The sequence below is a fragment of the Sprattus sprattus genome (genome assembly GCF_963457725.1).
Source record: "Sprattus sprattus genome assembly, chromosome: 2".
Taxonomy (NCBI): Eukaryota; Metazoa; Chordata; class Actinopteri; order Clupeiformes; family Clupeidae; genus Sprattus; species Sprattus sprattus.
The window spans coordinates 59,163,873-59,184,951 of NC_137921.1; the positions used below are offsets into that span (position 1 = coordinate 59,163,873).

Sequence of the window (21,079 nt, forward strand, 5' to 3'; positions counted from 1 at the left end):
AATGCACTAAACCACCATGGCCTGTATGCACGCTAACCACGCAAGACTCCATTGCTGAAAAAAGACATGTTGAAGCTCGTCTAAAGTTTGCAGCACAACATTTGGAAAAGCGAGTGAAACACTGAGAGAATATAGTCTGGTCAGATGAGAGTAAAAATGAACATAATACACACCATTTGAAGGAAAAATGGCACTGCACATCACCCTAAAAACACCATACCAACAGTGAAGTTTGGAGGGGGGAACATCATGGTGTGGGGCTGCTTTTCAGCATACGGTACTGGCAAACTCCACACAATTGATGGGAGGATGAATGGAAAAATGTACAGAGACATTCTTGATACAAATCTGCTGCCATCTACCAGGATGATGAAGATGAAATGAGGGTGGACATTTCAGCAAGACAATGATCCCAAACACACAGCCAAGGACACTCTCAATTGGTTTCAGAGTAAGAAATTAAAGCTGCTAGAATGGCTCAGCCAGCTCCTGACTTGAATCCAATTGAAAATCTCTGGAAAGAACTGAAGATCAAGATTCATAGAAGATTTGAAGACTGTTTTTGCGGAAGGGGCCAAAATCACACCTGAGCAATGCATGCTACTTGTTTCTCCATACAGGAGGCGTCTTGAAGCTGTCAGTAAGCGTGTTCAATACTTTTTCTCTGTGTCATTTAAGATTATTACACGTAACTTAATTTCTAAACTTATTTGGTTTGGTTTCTTTGTGTGAATTGATTACCTGGGTTGTTACCAACATCTGGTAAAAATGTTTCTAATGTTAATTATCAGTGAATCTGATTAACATCTTTATAATAAAGCTCTGTCAACCTTTCGTTGTTTTGTTCTTCCCATAAACACCCAGGGATTTCCTTAACCTCGCCAGCTTTTATTGTAGACCCAGCAATTAAAGAGATAGGCCAAATCACAGCTATATTATTACCAGCAACGGAATTTAAGCACCTGTAAATAAACTAGCTCACTAACTGGTCCATCCAGCAAGCTAACCTAGCAGTCTACTACTTGAGCAGAGGACTAGCCTAAAACATTCGGAAAGGAACAGAGATAACGATCATCAAATACGAAAATCAAAGCCAGTTTTAACTGGAGATGTGCACAATAATTCATCTGATTTTTAATACTGGCAGGTCTTTATACTGAGGTAAAATGAGCTTTATATGCGACCTACAACTTAGGGCAACAAAAGGTGTGAACCTAAAAATACCATTTGAGAGATGAAGTGGCCATGCGTCACAGCACATGTTTGTATCGTGTCTCATGTTCTCCGGCAGGATATTTAAACTATATACGTATCAGGTGTGGGAGTGGGGTAGGTAAGGGATAATCCCAAGGGTGGTGTTCGGCCGAAGTCACCGAGGCCGCAAGTGGGAAATAGTTCCATTGTCAACGTCTTGGTTTGGAATTTTAAGAATTTTGAATTAACGGTGATCATCAACGCGAATATTTCATCGCGGAGTGATTTATTATTAGCTGTGAAAAGTCCCAAACTGTTGGTATGTTGACGGATAATCCAACTCATGGAAAGTCTCTCGTCCAATCAGAAACAGCTAAATAACGCGATAGAACCCAATTGTTTTATAAATTAACATATATATATATATATATATATATACCGTAAATCCTCCAATTGTGGCCGGGGCTTGTATTTACTTAGGCTGCACAGCGCACCGGCCTTTATTTGGGGCAGGCTTGTATTAGGGGCAGGCCTTTATTTCTTACTTATCTTCTGTTATAGAATTTTATTATTTAAATAATGGGTTTAATTGCAGTAGGCTAATATGATTCATTGCATGCGTTCAACACTTCCTGCACATCGCGTAGCGCTTTAGGTGCGGTGTCAACGTAAAAAATAAACATCGGAGTTATGGTCTCCACTGTCAGTCAAGGAGGAAAAGATTTCCAAAGCCTGGATTTTAATCATTTTTCTAGTCACTCTATTATGCTTATCACGGACTGAAAACGTGTATTCAACGAGCTGGTTTGATATCCAGCCTAACTTTCTTTCTACCTCCACCTGCTAGTCGCATTCGTCTCGGGTCAATGTCAAACTTCTTTGCTGCTTTTTCTCCCGAATGTTCTTCAGCAATCAGCATACACCGTCTCTTTGAATTTAATATCAAAGATACGTAAGTCTACTAGCTACTGCTTTATGATCCCTTCTGGAAGAAGTAATCTAGCAAACTAAAACGTTACAGATAAACAACAGGCTGTACGATACGTGCATTTAGGCTAAACAATAACGAATTTGCCTAGTAGCCTAGTCCTACGTGGGGAAATTTCTATTTTTTTTTGCAAACAGCCCATAAAATTAGCCAACAATATTATATAATATAATATTAAACATGAGAACATGTATTTGTGAAATCCATTCAATTCAATTGTGATGTCTACTTTGAGCCGACGTACTGATGCTGGTAGGCTACAGGAGGCCTATTTACCCCCGGCTTGTATTCGGGGCCCGGCCTTTATTTGTCCGTATGGACCACGACCCCGGCTACTATCTGAAGCCCGGCTTCTAATTGAATCCCGGCCTTTATCCGAGGATTTACGGTATATATATATATATATATATATAAAACATATTGCCTTATTGACATGAGTCATTTTTACTAAACACTTAACTTCAAAACAGATGTTTCTGATATCAAAAGGGCGCCTCACAATCTTTCAATCACTCATTATTTTCTGTCTGGTTATTTACCTTTCATCATGAAATGTAATTTAATGAGTTTAGATTTGGATATATATGTATATCAAAATAGCCAGATGAATCACTTTCACCTTATAATATTCCTCAATTCAGTAATATTAACTGTATGCTTAAAGGGTTCTGTTCTGTTGGGAACAACTTTTCTTTTCTACCCAACTCAAATAGCTGTCAGTGCAGATATTCACCGATTCCTGTCTAGTCACAGCCAACCATTGGAGGAGAAATCAATACGGAGTTGTTTCAATTCTGTCTGCAAGAGTGGTTGCAAAGGTGAGCGGGTGGCACCGCCATGGAAACCAAACCATTCCATCGCTTGCTTAAGGGCTGCCACTCCATACTTTCTGGTCACCTTAACAGAGAGAGAAAGAGATAGCATCATTCTTTAGAAGATCGAATACATTATATGCCATATTTTTCATTCAATAACCCTAGCCTTATTGGTGCATGGTACTTACTTTACCTGCTAGGCTAATGACACCCAACTATACCTATTTCATGAAACCTAATACAACTCAGATATACAACTACCTAAGATAGAAACTTGCCTTAAGATGTCAAAGCATGGATAACGAACAATTTCCTGCTCCTTATCACAGATAACTGAGGTTATGATTGTAGGCCCCGAACATTTGAGAATGACACTATCCTCCCATCTACTCACACTTGATGGCATCTCACTAACATCCAACACAAGTGTCAAAGATCCCATCTACACACACTAGATGGCATGTCACTAACATAAATACGGTCCTTCCATCTACTCACATTCGATGGCATCTCACTAACATCAACACTATCCTCCCATCTACTCACATTCGATGGCATCTCACTAACATCAACACTATCCTCCCATCTAATCCTACTCCATGGCATCTCACTAACATCAACACTATCCTCCCATCTAATCCTACTCCATGGCATCTCACTAACATCAACACTATCCTCCCATCTAATCCTACTCCATGGCATCTCACCAACATCAACACTATCCTCCCATCTAATCACATTCGATGGCATCTCACTAACATCAACACTATCCTCCCGTCTAATCCTACTCCATGGCATCTCACTATCCTCCCATCTATTCACACTTGATGGCATCTCACTAACATCAACACAATCCTCCCAACTCCTAACATAAAATACTTTTCCCCAATGTAGACCTCTAAACATAGCAGAGTAAAACATTGATTTACCCCTCAAAGACTATTTATCAAATGAAATGTGGTATGCGATAGTTTAACTTTGGAAGGGGAAACGTGGGAAGTTCAGTTTTTTTCTGGAACTCTCCTCAGCACTACAAAGAGAATTGTCAAGTGTGTGTTGTATGCTCACTGCTGTGTTGGGCTCGATGAGGCGGTGCTGCAGCTCCCTGGCCTTGTCCCATTGGCCCGTCAGGCAGAGTCTCTCCAGGTCACAAACCTCCTTTCCCAACACATTGGCTAGAGCACACACACCCCCAACTGCACCTGCAACACATATCACAAGGTCTGATCAATACACCGATTACTGGATTGGAGAAAGTTTCTCATCATTTTGAAATCTTGTGAGGAACATAGGGATGTGCATGGATTGTTAACTTGTAAATTTACTAAATAAATGTGACCACTCTACATAGTAATGCAGTAATTAGGTACAAAAGGCAAGATGAAACATGAAATGAAATACACAAAATTAAATATAAGTGAAATAAATTGTAAAGTATGTAAATTGAGAAATGTTTGTCACAATTCTCAATTCACAATTCTATTTATATTAAGTGCCAATAACAATTTAAATAGTTTCTAGATGCTTTACAGAACCCAGAGCCTGAACCCCAAAGAGCAAGCACTTAGGCCTGGGGCCAGGGAAAGAAGAAACCTTGAGCAGAGGCTAAGCTCAAAGGGGGGACCCATCTGCTTGGGGCCGGCCGGGTGGAGAGATAGAGATACAAGGGTGATATCAGAGGGTCAAACATATAAGCACTCATGCAGCATAAGAAGGTATACACATTAAATATTATATTTAATAGTGGAGAAAAATGGACAGAGCCAGCATTCAAAATATTGGTTGTAGAACAGCTAAGTGGGTAGACACATACTCAAAGCACTTAACAGTGTGGACAATTTAGAAAGCAAGCATATACATTTTCCGCAATCTTTACCTCTCTAATGCATTCTTCTGTTCCATACATTCACACACACACACACACACACACACACACACACACACACACACACACACACACACCAATGGTTCACAGTCTTTCATCTGTTCCACGACATGAGTCTTGCAACCACAGATAAGACACGTGCCACTCTAAATGACAGATAGTTGTCCTAACACCTCCATCAAAATTGATACATCTCTGTAGCCGGCTCATCACCACAGCCGTGAAAGTCATTAGCGGAGAGCCGAAGTGTCACACCTTTGACTCACACAAGTGAGCAGGGACACTACTGTACACACTGATCACACATGCACATGAACGCACACCAGAGCTACGCTAGTCCATCTCACATCCTGACAACACATCACCAAACAAGGCTGTCAATCAACTGACGGGTCGTCATTAACTACAATAGGCCATCAACAGATAGTGTCCCATATTTACTAACATAAAGAGGTCAGGGTGTTGTTTCTACATTTACAGTGCAAGACACAGTAGTCAAAATCATAATGGAAGAATCATTTGACAAAATCTGGTCTCAAAACAAGAACAACCAACCTACCAACAGAGTATGCGGCCATGAGGAATCCTGCAGAACCTGCCAGGACCTGGAAGTCTTCCAATCTTGTTTTGTGAATGATGAGACCAATTCTTGTTATCTATGACAAAATGCAGTGAAAACAGAAGAAGTTATGCCCATTTGAAAGAGTGGTAAATCAGAATCATTATTTTTATGAGCATTACTTACTAGATTTTCATGTGTTTCTCTATTTTCTATCATCATTCTTTACTATTTGTTTTTTCATCTTGTGTATCCTAAATTGATTCACATAGGAATGTTTCTGTGTCCTCCATATTGAGCTCATAGGGTTAGTTGTGTTCCTAGTTCCAGATACTCTGCACAGTCAGAATTCTCTGCATCAGAAGACATATGTTCCAAAGAATCATAAACAGCATTGATTAGCATCACATTGTGAAGTCTCTGTGTATCAGAGTAGTCACCTCCTACATATTCATGCGGGGGCGGGGCTATTGAGTGACAGCCCTTTTCCTGTTTTGGATACTTAGGGCCTGAATTACTAACAGGATTGCGCCCATTTCAGGCGTAAAATAGCGGGTGTAAACATAAAACGGTATTTACAAAGGAGGCACATTTGAGTAGAAGCGCAGATTACCGCTGCTGGGAGGGTATAAGTAAAAATGGGTGTGTGCCGCAAAAAGATGGGAGGCACACACACTCTGAAATTCACCTCTGCATTTAACCCATCCAGGGAAGTGACACACACACACAGTGAAGTGAGGTTACACACTAACCCGGAGCAGTGAGCTGCCATTGGCGGCGCCCGGCGAACCGGCCACCCTACGGTTTCTGGCCTGAAACCCTAACCAGTGGGCCACGGCTGAATGTCACAGAAGGGTCATTCCATGCGAAATCAAACAGTGCACCTAACCCTAACCAGTGCCTCCCACTTGACTCTTTCAGATTGTCCTCATTTGCTGATATTATGTGATCAAACATCTGAAAGGAAGGTCTCCAAAGTTCAAGTATTTCTATAAGAATTTTGCATTGCAGCTTCCCCCTATTTCAGAAAATGTAATATTTCAAAGCTGTAGCAATTTTTGTTCCCAGTAATTGCTACTTCCAGTTTGCATGTACACATATATAACCCACAAGTGACATTGTGGAATTTATTCTAACCATTAATCAATAAATATTTTGATGAATGCCAAGTAAATCCATAAATAAGTCAAAGAGTGGGAAAAGAACATACAAATACAGTTGACTTACATCTCCACCACTGTCTTTAAGTCCCACAATGTTTGGATGCTGAGACAGGGAGATGACGGCGTCCACTGGCAGCTCTAAGCCTGTATTGCCTGGAACACTGTACAGAACCACAGGAACTGGACTCGCATCCGCCACCTGCTCGAGACAACATGCCCTCATATTTACATGTTTTATGTTATCAGTCATGATTAAATTTTTAATTACTAAAACCCTACTTTACTAAAAAAAAGTACTGATATGAGCTAAGAAAAGTATGCAATTCTAGAATTTGCAAATTTTTTCCATTGACTCTCAAGGCCTGTGTTCCTTCAGGATGTTGATTGGTTAATTTCATTGTCAATTCCAGTATGTTTATTTTACTCTCAGACACAAAAGCAATGCTAATGTATTAAAATGGTCTAGATACAATGAGCAAGTTAGCATGACACATGGGCCAAACATCTCCAAACAGTAGCATACACACACCAAGAGGTGGGGTTATGACACAATTCCTCAAGTTTCAGAATTATTTTATAAACATGAAGACAACAAAATAACGTTGTGTAGAATAGCTGTAAATATTCTATTGCACTTTGCCACAACAGAAAGCATATTGGAAGGTATATTGGGGAAAAAACTGTTGTTTATTACGAGTCATTCATTATGAAATTAAGTCTAAAATAATGTTTTCCTTTGATGCATCTCAGGAAGCGTTTCAATTAGTCAGGTAATCTCATTTAGGTGATGTGAACTTGCACTCATTTAGTGCAATGTTGAATAAGTGCTTGGTTGTTCATCCTGCCACCATAGAAACAGGGTGTCACAACAACATCTCATTTAAGTTATCTGACCTTAGTGTAATCTGACCTTAGTGTAATGTTGAATAAGTGCTTGGCTGTTCATCCTGCCACGATAGAAACAGGGTGTCACAACTAGCACGGCATCAGCTCCAGCCTGGGCCATCACTTCTGTCATGTGCACTGTGGCTCTGGTGGCTGAGAGAGGTGTGGAGGTGGACGGGTTGACAGAGAAGAAAGAGTTTGTAGGGACAAACAAACAAAGTATGTGTACAGCACACTGCGCATGTTGTGGCTGTCGCCAGCCAATTGTGCACTGCTATTGTATCCTGACACCCTTACTAGGCTTGTACAACTACACCGTTAAGTTACCACTGTGTATAATTGCTTTGTATGACAGCAAGTTGAACTATTCATGAGTCAGATCATTTTAGAAATGTAGGTGTTGAAAATCACTGAAATGGTCCTTTAACAAAGCCATGTGCGCAGGCCATTACAATTCCTATGAGTACAAGTTATGAATATCAATACAAAGGAATGAGCAGAAAGACAATTCGACTAGAAATTCTAGTTTGGCAGTAAGAACCGAGCGCAAGAATGACCAAAAGCTGTCTCACACTCGCAGCCAGATCCTGCCATTAGCAGCATGCTACTGGGAAGAATGCATCTGACCCTCCTGACCACCTCCAGGCGCTCGTCTACGGTCAGATAGGGGTATTCCCCATTAGAACCCTGTACCACCAGGCCTAAAGAGAAACAGGAGATGATCCTGTCAATTTTATATGCTCATCAGTACAGCCTACATTGACTAAGACACACATGAAAACAACCTTACAAAAAATATACAAAACATATTTTCAGGTCCTAGTGACAAATTAGCTCAGAAATGTATACATCGCAGTTTATGTGCTCCCTTATGATGTGCCATGACCTAGCCGTAGGCTAGAGAGATGTATGTGCTGGGTAGAGAGATGTGTGTGCTGCTGGGTAGAGAGATGTGCTGCTGGGTAGAGAGATGTATGTGCTGCTTGGTAGAGAGATGTGTGTGCTGCTGGGTGGAGAGATGTGTGTGCTGCTGGGTGGAGAGATGTATTTGCTGGGTAGAGAGATGTGTGTGCTGCTGGGTAGAGAGATGTGCTGCTGGGTAGAGAGATGTATGTGCTGCTTGGTAGAGAGATGTGTGTGCTGCTGGGTGGAGAGATGTGTGTGCTGCTGGGTGGAGAGATGTGCTGCTGGGTAGAGAGATGTATGTGCTGCTTGGTAGAGAGATGTGTGTGCTGCTGGGTGGAGAGATGTGCTGCTGGGTAGAGAGATGTATGTGCTGGGTAGAGAGATGTGTGTGCTGCTGGGTAGAGAGATGTGCTGCTGGGTAGAGAGATGTATGTGCTGCTTGGTAGAGAGATGTGTGTGCTGCTGGGTGGAGAGATGTGTGTGCTGCTGGGTGGAGAGATGTATTTGCTGGGTAGAGAGATGTGCTGCTGGGTAGAGAGATGTGTGCTGCTGGGTAGAGAGATGTGTGCTGCTGGGTAGAGAGAGATGTGAGCTGCTGGGTAGAGAGATGTATGTGCTGCTGGGTAGAGAGATGTGTGCTGCTGGGTAGAGAGATGTGTGTGCTGCTGGGTAGAGAGATGTATGTGCTGCTGGGTAGAGAGATGTATGTGCTGCTGGGTAGAGAGATGTGTGTGCTGCTGTGTAGAGAGATGTGTGTGCTGCTGGGTAGAGAGATGTATGTGCTGCTGGGTAGAGAGATGTGTGTGCTGCTGTGTAGAGAGATGTATGTGCTGCTGGGTAGAGAGATGTGTGTGCTGCTGTGTAGAGAGATGTGTGTGCTGCTGGGTAGAGAGATGTATGTGCTGCTGGGTAGAGAGATTTGTGTGCTGCTGGGGAGAGATATGTGTGTGCTGCTGGGTAGAGAGATGTGCTGCTGGGTAGAGATATGTGTGTGCTGCTGGGTAGAGAGATGTGCTGCTGGGTAGAGATATGTGTGTGCTGCTGGGTAGAGAGATGTGCTGCTGGGTAGAGAGATGTGTGTGCTGCTGGGTAGAGAGATGTGCTGCTGGGCAGAGAGATGTGCTGCTGGGTAGAGAGATGTATGTGCTGCTGGGTAGAGAGATGTGTGCTGCTGGGTAGAGAGATGTATGTGCTGGGTAGAGACATGTAGGAGTTATGCATGCTACAATTTACTGTTATTTTTCCAACACTTCCTACCGGTTGGTGAGTTGTAAATTGTATGTTTGTGTGTGTGTGTGTATGTATGTATGTAAATTAAAGCATATTTTGTCTGTACATTTAGGCTGTATATCTAGTTTACACAAGATGATATAACCAGGTTCTAAAATCAGGCTCTGAAAAGCATGTTTGAGAGGTCCAAGCATAATTCTTTCACTTTGAGGGAGTTGTATGATGCATGGGACTTCTCAAAAGAGCTGGGAGTATTTTCTACCAAACTTTCAAAATCCAATGACAGAGAGGGAATGTTATATGGACCTAATTAACTACTACTGGCTAAATAAAGATTAACTGGCTGAGTGAGTGTAAAGATTTCTATCTATCACAGTAAGAGATGTATTTATATATTTGTGTGTTTGTGTTTTGCAAGAGACTTTGGACAAAAGCATCTGCCAAATACCATGAGCATAACCCAAAGACCCATAGCTCTTGAACACATTTCACACTGTATCTTAATGTTGAAAAGTAATTTTTGATGTACGTCACCTTTAAATGGAATTTTGGAATACTTCTGAAGGTTTTCATCCAGCTTCTGATAGTCCACCTCTTCCTTCTCTGTAAATGGGGTAGCGATTGGTGGATAGATGCCTCCTATATCAAGTTTCCGGGTCATTGTTCGCTTCCAGAGGGTAGCGGCACCTCTTCTGTATTTCTTCAAAGCTCTGAATGAGAACATTGTAGTTCAAGCGTTCAAACCTGCAAACTGCAAATGGACAATGATAAATTATTTTGTTCAGATGAGGAAGATGATAGCCATACGACCAATACTATAATGTATCACTCCTACCACCTCTTCACATTAATCTCTGAAAAAAACATTAAACCCCTTAACTAAAAGACAACCAACAAAACGCATTATACTATAATCCTATATAATGCAAGAATACAATCTATACAATGTAGAACAGGGGTCTTCAACAGGGGGGTACTGCAGGGGGGTCGCGAAATCTTTGGTTGATAAGACAATTTTTTTTTATATTTCTAAAAAAAAAAAAAAAAAAAATCCAACCAATTTTTTCCCCCACAAATTTAAATGTCTTCCGAATCAGAATTGTATGTATTCCCTTTAAATTTACATTAACATAAATCATCAATCATAAAACATATTGTAGCAAAAAATAAAAGATGGCGGACCAAACTACATAGCTGGTCTTGTTTGTACCTATACATTGTTAGTTTGACATTTTTAAAGAGAAATAGACACTGTACAAGGTCAAAAAACGTTAATTGTAACTGAAAAATAAGTCTGAGAGGATTTACGAGGTGTATGAGCCCCCTAGCTAATGTGAGCATGCTACTACCTACAATCTTAACAACTTGCTAGCGGTGTGATTGGTTTGTTGACCAGTCAATCTCACTATAACATCTATGTTGTCAACACAACTCCATGCGCCAGACTCCTCCTCTGTCATCCGTTGGATCGTGTCAGTCAGGAGTTATTGAAAAGAAGATACATCTCACTAATGTGGGAGGATGTGTGCCATCGACAGATGCTTGAGGATTCACTGTCCCTTTTTTATGTATGATGAAATAAAAACATATATCTGTGAATTATTTTAATAAGTTGTTAGCTCAGAGTTGTTTGCAAGATGTATGTTTATAAATGGCAGTGGCACGGCCACCCTGTACCTTTCATGTTGTTAAATTAAATTCAATGTTAAAAAAATGTTAAGTTAAATTCGTTGTTCAAAAATACTAGGTTAAATTCAATGTTAAAAAATAAAAATGTTAATGAATATATTAACCTTTGTATTATTTGAATAGCTTAGTATTGAATACACAATAACAGGGTAGCTATGTTTATTTGGCACTAGGCCCAGAATATTATAAACAAAATTTTAGGCAATTTATATAGTAGGGGGTCCCTGCTCATCTCGCCATCAGTTTGGGGGTCCCTGGCCTGAAAAACGTTGAAGACCCCTGATGTAGAAATTAAAATACCCTAGTTACACAAGTTATTTAAATTAACAATAACAACATATCGGCTACACGATACCATGTACAGACTCTTAAGACTCTTAAGAGGGCTCAGGAGTCAACAGAACATAAGGCTCTGTTACTTTGGAATAAACTGTCTAGCTTTATTGCAATATTCACTGAAGCCATCCTCAGCCAAACAAAGTACTCCTACTGCCTCAATCAACCTGGTGTCATAGACTTTGGTAGTGCCAAGAATGTAGCACTAGATTTTTCCATACATTTTAGTAGTTTCATTATAAAATATTGAATGCCAAAGTTAATGGTTCCTGAATGTATGACACTGGCCTTTTATCTCTGTTGCACTTCCAATGGCCACATCAGTATTAAAGACCTAGTACAATATGATATATTGAGAGAGGTAGAGGGAGAAGATTGCAAAGATTTTTTTAGACATTTTAGCCTACTTCACATTTCCAGATTATAGGTTAGGTTATATTTAAGGGATGTTATGATTCAACATGCCTGGATGTGTCTAGTGAAATTGAACCAAATTATGAATTACATTTGGTTAATTAGGGGATTTAGTAACTAAGGGGGCATTGATTTTTCACATAGGTGGGTTGGGATAGCTTTTTTCCTTTAATAAATGAAATCATCATTTAAAAACTGTATTTTGTGTTCACTCAGGTTTTAGTTTAATACTAAAACTAATTTGATGATCTGAAACTTAACGTGTGACAAATATGCAACAATAGAATAAATCGGCACTCTATGATCTCCGTAAGGACTAACTGTCGTCTGTGATGGGCAGGAAAACCTCAAGTTGAAGAGGGAGAAAGGGGTCGGCTCGGTTGAAAAAACTGTATGGCCAACACAAATCTTACATTGCTGTTTATTGCACTTAATTACTGGTCACTTACACCGTATTTAGCGAAAACCCATACATTTTTCCATAGGGATTTCTTTCTTTTGAACCGGAAGTGTTAAATGCTTATGCTGAAAAATACAAATATTGGTTCTAGACGGCGCAAAGAAGACAATTCCACACTTTTTATTTTAGAATATGTAAGTAGAGGTTCTGCTGAAGAGATCTTTGCCCCATATTAGGGGAGACAATATGTAGTTTTCTCAGCCCAACAATTTTAATCCAGCAGCTGTATTATAGTTGGGCCTATGGAGGTCAATAGGCCTTTCGGTTTATTGGTTCTGGATGGCGAAAAGACGACAATTCCCCACTTTTTATTTAAGAATTTGTTAGTAGAGGGTCTGCTGAAGAGATCTATGCCCCATATTAGGGGAGACAATTTGTAGTTTTCTCAGCCCAACAACTTCAAGGCAGCAGGTGTGTTCAGTTGGGCTCATAGGTTACTTAATCTTTAATGGTTTTAATGATACAACACTTTTTCTGTTAGATTTTGTGATATCCATTGTTATATGTGCTTTAGACGTGATATGTGTTCATTGTTCAACAATTTAGCTGACAGATTATTTTATTATTAATAATACTTTCTTGAAAACCGAAAACCTTTATTCTGATTTTTTTTTTAACTGTTAGTCAAAAGCGCTAGTTCCTGTTTCACTTCGGTATTTGGGCCATGTTCACGCTGCTCTTCCAAGCAAGCAAGCAAGCAGTCGACTCCATGAATACCGTAAACCTTAGAATAGCTGTTCAAAAACTTGAGGCCGGTCTACGCATAGACATACATGCAGTGGCGGATGATACATGTCTATAAGTCTACGGCGTCACCTGGTAAATGTTTGAATACTAAGGGCAGTAGAAGACTGCGAACTTTGATCACTGGGCTGCACACATCTACACAAAAACGTATGCTGTAGGTTATGTTACAAAAAGCTGTACAAAAATTACAATAACGTCTCTATTATAGAGACGTTGGCCATTATCGATTGTCGGACGAATTTGGCTAATATATTGAGTAAATCCAAGACTTTGATTCCACCTGTAGATATGATACTGAATTTGAAGAACAGCTGAAAACCAAATTAGGCTGGTAGTTGGTTTTAGTTGGTCTTTGCTGGTATGACCAGCTATTAGCTTACATTATCAGCTAAACCATCGAAAAGCATGCGAAAACAACTTAAGATGGTCAAACTAGCAAGTATAAGCTGGTAAAGCGGTGTTTTTGCAAAAGGGACTGCAGCGAGCAGTCGAGTACAGTGCCCGATGTGTCTTTAAAAAGTTAGCACGTGCTTAAACCAACTTATCTTATCATTATTGCTGCTAAGTTACCTGTTAGAAAAAAATATATCCTACCAAGATCCGCTGTAAAGTCCGCTTCAGGAAAATCAAGCGACGCGGTAGTGGCAGCAAATAACGTCAGTCTACACTCTGTGGCAACTCAATAAGTGAGGTTATTCAGTTCGGCGTCATGACCATAGACATGAAGACCTGTATCGATGTTGCAGTTTGCTATTCATGTTATCTGGTGGCATTTGTTTACATTTTCGCTTGTTTGTCTCTGTGCAACAAGCAGCTGGGCCGATAGAGACCTACCGTAATCTAGTTTTAAGGGAAATTATCCAATGTTCCATTTGATCATATCCTACAATAAAAGCAAACATAGGCTATGTGTTGTCTTAAAGTTTGAACTATGTTATTGAAAAAAAAGCACACTGCAGGGTCCGATGCAGCCTTGTGTGGTGGTGTCGTTACACCTAGACTCCCTGCTTTTCCATTTAATCAGCCCAGCGTCACCCTAGTCCTGTCTTTTGTGTACTTTTCAAATTTTGCAGAGTAGGACATTATTTTATCTTAAAGATCTTACTAAAGTTGGGTTTTCCAAGACTCCAACTAGCCAAGGTGACTCCCAGATTGTTTGCATTTATTGGGCTCGAGTAATGATTAAGGCCAAAGTTTATTTAGTTGTTCAAGTTTATTAAAACCTTTGAAAATCAACGATTCGAGTTGGATGTCAACCGCATCCAATGTTGACCACACATTTCATAACAGGGAGTTACCTTAACAGCACTTAGTGATGGTGAGATTAAACTTCATGAAGTCATGACTTCATTAAAGCTTTCCACTCAAATGTGTTCATTTCTCAAGGATTTAAATGCACTTTAGGGATACCTGCTGGTCAATGGCAATATAATGTGAGAAAAATTCTTGTTGAGATGCACGGTATCCAGTTGGTTAGCAAAGACCTGATGCATTCACATGCATAAACATGTAGGTCACGTCAAATCAAAAAAGAATTGAGTCAGTATTTAAAGAAATTGAAACTGTTCACGTTTGATCTGGGTATAAGTCTTTTCATTGTAATGCAATGCCAATATAAGTAAGGGACAGGCACGTGCACAGATAGACCCCAAGTGGAAAAGTGCCTCTTCTACTGGAGCCCAATTTTTTCCAAATAAAAGTAACAATTACAATTAAATATAAGATACATTGAATAATGGACTGGCATATCATTATTAACTCTAAAATCTTAAATGCTGGTTCCTTCAAAGCTTCTGCCAAATCCATAATCATAATAGCATAATTAAAGCATATGCCCGTTGAAAGCATATGCCCACTCCTCTGGTACCTGGCAACCAAAACTCCCATCCCGAAATAGTGAAGAGCATCAAAGACTTTGTGTGTACTTCACCAAAGGGTTTTAGCAAGAAGGCAAGAGTGAGGATGAAGATGTTTTATTTCTCTACTACCAGATGTGCAGTGGTAAGGGGGAGATGTTTGTGCTGTAAAATACATTGTACTTTTGGTCACTGTTCTTCACTTTCAATTTGATTCATTGTCTCTTTGCTTCATGGGTCTCAGGATATAGAGGAGAACTCCTTGAGCAGAAGATCCTGGCTAAGAGTGTTGAGAGAGACATTCTTCCTCACATTCAGGCTGATGGACCGCACCTGCCCAGAAGAGGAAGAGGAGAAAAGGAGTCAAAAGAAAGGCAAATTCAACAGTTTAAGATCACAAATGAAGCTTCTTATAAGATAATTTTAAGAAAAGTCATTCGAACAACATTCTTAATGGACACAACACGTAACACTTACAATACCTTGTTTCAGTGTTATGTGTCAAATCATTTTTAAAGGGCTAAGATTAATTTTCAACAGTTTCTGTAGCAAAAAAAAAGTCAGGTGGCGCAACCTCGTATTGGTAAAAAAAAATATCCTGATCCCTCTGGGCAGTCCACTCGCAGATAAGCTATTTCTGTCAAAGATGTCCTGATCTCTCTGGGCAGTCCACTCACAGATAATCCATTTCTGTCAAAGCTGCTTGAACCCTTTTGCTTTAGTTCTCGTTCCTCTTTTTCATTATTTGTCTCCGCTAAATGTGTGTTTTTTTTTTTTAAACTAAAAACCCCCAAAAACATTTTTGGCACTCATTTTTAAGAGCAAATGCTGTCTTTGATACTGACTGGGTACTTCCCCTACCTTCATCTTCCATCTGCTGTCATTACTCAAGTCAATTTCACAGATGAGTTTTACAACAACATCAAATCTGCATGTACATGATCACATGATTGGAAGCAAATTATGTGAAAGTGTTTCATTTAAGTTTATTTCACAGCCCTTATTGGTAAAAAAGATGTACATGTCAATAGAACACTTCCTTTACTTTATAGTCTTGGAATTTCAGCACGAAAATAAGAGCACAGAAGACTCACCAGCTCTTTGAAGAAGGCCGCCTCCTTAGGCTGCTCTGAATAGCGCTCAAACTGGTCGAGTCCATCTTGTAGTTTAAGGGTGAGCGTGTCATAATTGGACCGAACTACCTCCAGGACCTGTGGGGAGAAAACATGTAAACATGAAGATATGTGTAAATATAAATGGTAATCTAAAAATCTCACCAAGAGTCTCACCAAAGCTAAATCAATTTCCTGAATGTGTACTTGACACTGATTTAAGGAGAGTTCGCTCTACATCACCTTCCTCACACCCCCAGGGCTGCAGCTACATACAGGTGCATCTCAATAAATTAGAATATCATCAAAAAGTTGATTTATTTCACTAATTCGGTTTAAAAAGTGAATCTCATATATTATAGATTCATTACACACAGATTGATGTATTTCAAGTGTTTATTTCTTTTAATTTTGATGATTATAACTGACAGCTAATGAAAACCCCAAATTTAGTATCTCAGAAAATTTGAATATTACTTAGGATTTTTAACACAGAAATGTTGGACTACTGAAAAGTATGAACATGTACAACACTCAATACTTGGTCAGGGCTCCTTTAGCATGAATTACTGCAGCAATGTGGTGTGGCATGGAGGCGGTCAGTCTGTGGCACTGCTGAGATGTTATGGAAGCCCAGGTTGCTCTGATAGCGGCCTTCAGCTCTTCTGCGTTGTTGGTTCTGGTGTCTCGCATCTTCCTCTTCACAATACAAGTTTAGGTCAGGCGAGCTTGCTGGACAATCAAGCACAGGGATACCATTGCCCCTAAACCAGGTGCTGGTACCTTTGGCAGTGTGTACAGGTGCCAAGACCTGCTGGAAAATGAAATCCGCATCTCCATAAAGCTGGTCAGCAGAGGGAAGCATGAAGTGCTCTAAAACGTCCTGGTAGACGGCTGTGCCGACCTTGGACCTGAGAAAACACAGTGGACCAACACCTGCAGATGACATGGCACCCCAAACCGTCACTGACTGTGGAAACGTTACACTCGACCGCAAGCAACTTGGATTCTGTGCCTCTCCTCTCTTCCTCAAGACTCTGGGATTTCCAAATGAAATGCAAAATGTTCTTTTATCTGAGAAGAGAACTTTGGACCACTGAGCAACAGTCCAGTCCTTTTTGTCCTTAGCCCAGGTAAGATGCCTCTGACATTGTCTCTGGTTCAAGAGTGGCTTGACACAAGGAATGCGACAGTTGACGCCCATGTCCTGGATGCATCTGTGCGTGGTGGCTCTTGAAGCACTGACTCCAGCTGCAGTCCACTTCTTGTTACTCTCCCCCGAATTCTTGAATGGGCTTCGTTTCACAATCCTCTCAAGGCTTTGATTATCCCTTTTGCTTGTGCACCTTTTTCTACCAAATGTTTCCCTTCCATTCAACTTCCCATTAATGTGCTTGGATACAGCACTCTCTGAACAGCCAGCTTCTTTAGCAATAACATTTTGTGTCTAACCCTCCTTGTGCAGGGTGTCAATGATCGTCTTCTGGACAACTGTCAAGTCAGCAGTCTTCCCCATGATTGTGATCTAAACTGAGAGACCATTTTAAGGCTCAGGTAGCCTTTGCAGGTGTTTTAAGTTAATTAGCTGATAAGAGTGTGACACCATGAGTCTTCAATATTGAACTTTTTCACAATCATTTTCTGAGATACTGAATTTGGGGTTTTCATTAGCTGGCTGTTATAATCATCAAAAATTAAAAGAAATAAACACTTGAAACATATCAGTCTGTTTGTAATGAGTCTATATAATACATGAGTTTCACTTTTTAAATCGAATTACTGAAATAAATCAACTTTTTGATAATATTCTAATTTAATGAGATGCACCTGTACGTATGTGAATGTCACGACAAGAAAACAAATTGAAACCAATTTGAAGAAATAACCCATCACAAGACTCACCATTGAACCAATTTAGGTTCTAGAGTATACTTTCCTGAATTAAACCGAAAGACTATGTGCACCATGTGTATTGTTCTGACTCCAGAGTGTTAATCGTAATTGTTTCTGTCCTGTTGATCATAGGCAGTGGCCTCTGAGGGGAATCGATAGTGAAACCACACACAAACCTACTTCATCAATTAATCCAAACACGAACGCATCATCAATAAAATAAAAAATGAACACATAATTGCCACGGCTAGCTCTTTTAAGGAAGGTGGGGCAAGTCCATGCAGAGCGCTATACATTAGACAAGCAAACATAAAAGTTCTCAAAACTCAAACTTTTATGTTTTTTAGGATGTTACAGCGATGGAATGACAGTGATTTTTCATTAAAAACTTGAATGGCTTTCTCGAAAAGATTGTTGCAGCATTCGCTGTTAGAAACGGCCTGATGTGCCAAAATATCTGTAAATAAAAGAATGCTGTATTTAACACCTTTTTCATATGACTTTTAAAGGTTATAAAATGTATTTGACACCTTTTTCATATGACTTTTAAAGGTTATAAAATGATGCTGTATTTGTCACCTTTTTCATATAACTTTTAAAGGTTAATGTGGAGTCCAATGTGACCTCAGGATACTTGAACTCATTCACAATGCAGGGCTCCTACCCTCTAAGGAACACATTAGAATGTGTCATCTTTACTGGTTGATCATACACACTGGTCTTTTGGTATTTGGTATTAGTAAGCCAGTTGATATTTCTTGCGTGTTTAAAAAAATAAATGCATCATCTGCATACTGAATATCTGAATATCTACCCCTGGAGGACAGTCAAGGTAAGAGATTCGGTCCTGTCAACACCAACAACTGCTTTCTATTGGATAATGTTTTTTTTTTCTTCAGAATTCTTTTTAATGCAGCCTTAAAATGTTAGTTACGAAGAAAAAAACAACAACTTAGAATTGAATTATTGAACATGTCGTGCACAGCGACATCTAGTGGTGGGACCAGGGCCTACCTTACGCTGTTCATAGGCTATTATGAGGCTAAAACAATCATCTCAAAGGCTAAAACAATCACCAAATCATAATTTGAAACACTGCTGCGAGTTATTGTAATATATAGTGTAATATGGAGTTTCCACATTTGCTTTATTAAAATTCCTTTGACAAATGTCATATTTCAACTACATCAAAGCACTCTTAGATCATTACATTTCCTCTACTGTGCTTGACAGAAAGTGTCAAGGACTTCTACAGCATCTAGCCATCTACCCACACTTAATGGCATCTCATTAACATCTAGCATTAGTATCAAAACTCTTGGTGTAAATATCCACCAAGACCTCCTACTTTACACACACATAAAAAGGATCTCAAAGATATAATTTTTTTTCATCTATTCAATATTGAAGAATCAAGTCCTATCCCTCCAAGATGCAGAAAAACTAATCCACACTTTTATTACATCACGACTAGACTACTGTAATGCTCTCCTGTCCAGATGTAGCAACAACTCATTAAAGATCTTCTGATACAAATCCCTGCTGCGCGCACACTTACTAGAACTAAAAAATATGAACATCTCACCTCTTTGGCCCCCTATCAAAAGTAGAACTGATTTCAAAGTGCTCCTCACATTCAAAGCTCCAAATTACCTCAAGGAGTGGTTTACCGGTCACATGAGCCTAGCCTTTCTATGGGATAATCAACAGCATAGCACTGGCCACTATCAAAGCTGGTCTTTAACCATTTATAAGAAAGAAATCACACTTACTAGTCTTAAACAGTATCCTCAATTGGATCTAATCAAAGTTCAAAATGGCAACGTTCTTCCTTGCTGTCCTCACACTTCATCTGATGTCATCACTCTCTCATCTGAACATACGGCTGGCCTCTACTCCTGGAATGCTCTGCCCTACCAACATGCTCAGTGAGACCCCTACAGGTGGTCTAGAAGGCAGCGGCACAGCTGGTTTCCAATCAACCAAAAAAGGGTACATCATTATAGCGTTCATTAACCTTCACTGGCTGAAATCTTTGACTGATAATGCATGCTCATAACTGTGTCTCTCATTAGAAGAATCAGGACAGCATGCAGAACAAATAAGCCTGTTATGTAATACCATTTCAAAAGTCAAAGGACTGCTGGTGATATAGAAGATGTAATCTCAGCCAAAGAGGTTCTGTACTGATGAGCAAAAAGCTGATACCTCTCTTCACCTCAGTTGGGTTCTCTCTCACATGTTCTTTTGGTTCTATGATTACTTGCTGCCTTCTCACAAAGAATATTAGATACCTTCATGCTAAACATAGTGAACTAAAAAAGATAGCTAATAAGTTTGAATGCCGTCCCAGACTTTTAAGGCATACAAAATGTTTATACTCTGTCCAGTCTGTCAGTGATCCAGGTTAGATATTTGTTTTTGCAATAAAGCCTTCAACATCAACAAGCATGCTTACCTGGTCCTCAGAAAGCTGTGAGATGTGGTTCACTGCAGCATATGACTCAATCTTCGGACTAAAATGGTTTATAATGGCCCTGAAACAAAGCATTCGTTATCATTAGTACTGTATGTGAAAATATACAACATGTGTAATTGCCAGCTACTCAGGGTGAGTTGGAGGGTGCTATGATGTACAATGATAAAACACATAAAAGCAAATAGCATCACCGTCACACTGACACAGAAGGTTACTGTGTTTCCATGGCTGAATGACATGCAATTGAAACACAGTAATGTAACCTGCGTTGTGATAACTGAACTGTCAAAATAAACTTTTATAACAAAATGTTTTAAGGTGATGGACAACATATCTTTTCCTTGAAGTTCAGGACTTTTTAATGAGAATCTTACAGATGTGAGTTTTACGTATGTGTTTAATCAGCACGATCCAGACAATATTTAAAGACGGTTGACCATTTCCTTCCTTTTTTTTAGTTTTTTTACA

At 39.7% G+C, this 21,079-nt stretch overlaps 2 protein-coding genes across 3 annotated transcripts in view; both read right to left on the minus strand.

Moving 5' to 3' along the window:
- Window positions 1–2,155: 2,155 nt before the first annotated feature.
- Window positions 2,156–13,950, minus strand: hoga1 (4-hydroxy-2-oxoglutarate aldolase 1). The gene is made up of 8 exons (XM_080860681.1): window positions 13,866–13,950; window positions 10,160–10,376; window positions 8,062–8,190; window positions 7,515–7,642; window positions 6,669–6,803; window positions 5,442–5,538; window positions 4,066–4,199; window positions 2,156–3,079 (listed from the first exon to the last, which is right to left on the minus strand). The coding sequence occupies exons 2-8, from the start codon at window positions 10,347–10,349 to the stop codon at window positions 2,930–2,932; spliced, it is 963 nt and encodes a 320-aa protein (XP_080716807.1). The 5' UTR covers window positions 10,350–10,376; window positions 13,866–13,950; the 3' UTR covers window positions 2,156–2,929.
- Window positions 13,951–15,006: 1,056 nt separating this feature from the next.
- Window positions 15,007–21,079, minus strand: part of armh3 (armadillo like helical domain containing 3) — a 34,594-nt gene continuing 28,521 nt past the window's right edge. For both annotated transcript variants that reach the window (XM_080833022.1, XM_080833021.1), the window contains 3 exons: window positions 20,591–20,669; window positions 16,222–16,338; window positions 15,007–15,460 (listed from right to left, as the gene is read on the minus strand). In XM_080833022.1, the coding sequence (XP_080689148.1) occupies window positions 15,368–15,460; window positions 16,222–16,338; window positions 20,591–20,669 (289 nt within the window). In that variant the 3' untranslated portion in view covers window positions 15,007–15,367. The remainder of the gene's footprint in view (window positions 15,461–16,221; window positions 16,339–20,590; window positions 20,670–21,079) is intronic.

Coding starts and splice junctions, on each gene's coding strand:
- hoga1 (XM_080860681.1), bottom strand. CDS start 10,349: ATGTTCTCATTCAGAGCTTTGAAGAAATACAGAAGAGGTGCCGCTACC. Junction 8,191..10,159: donor TTCCAAAATTCCATTTAAAG/GTGACGTACATC, acceptor GTTTCTCTTTAG/GCCTGGTGGTACAGGGTTCT. Junction 3,080..4,065: donor TCATCGAGCCCAACACAGCA/GTGAGCATACAA, acceptor CTCTCTGTTAAG/GTGACCAGAAAGTATGGAGT.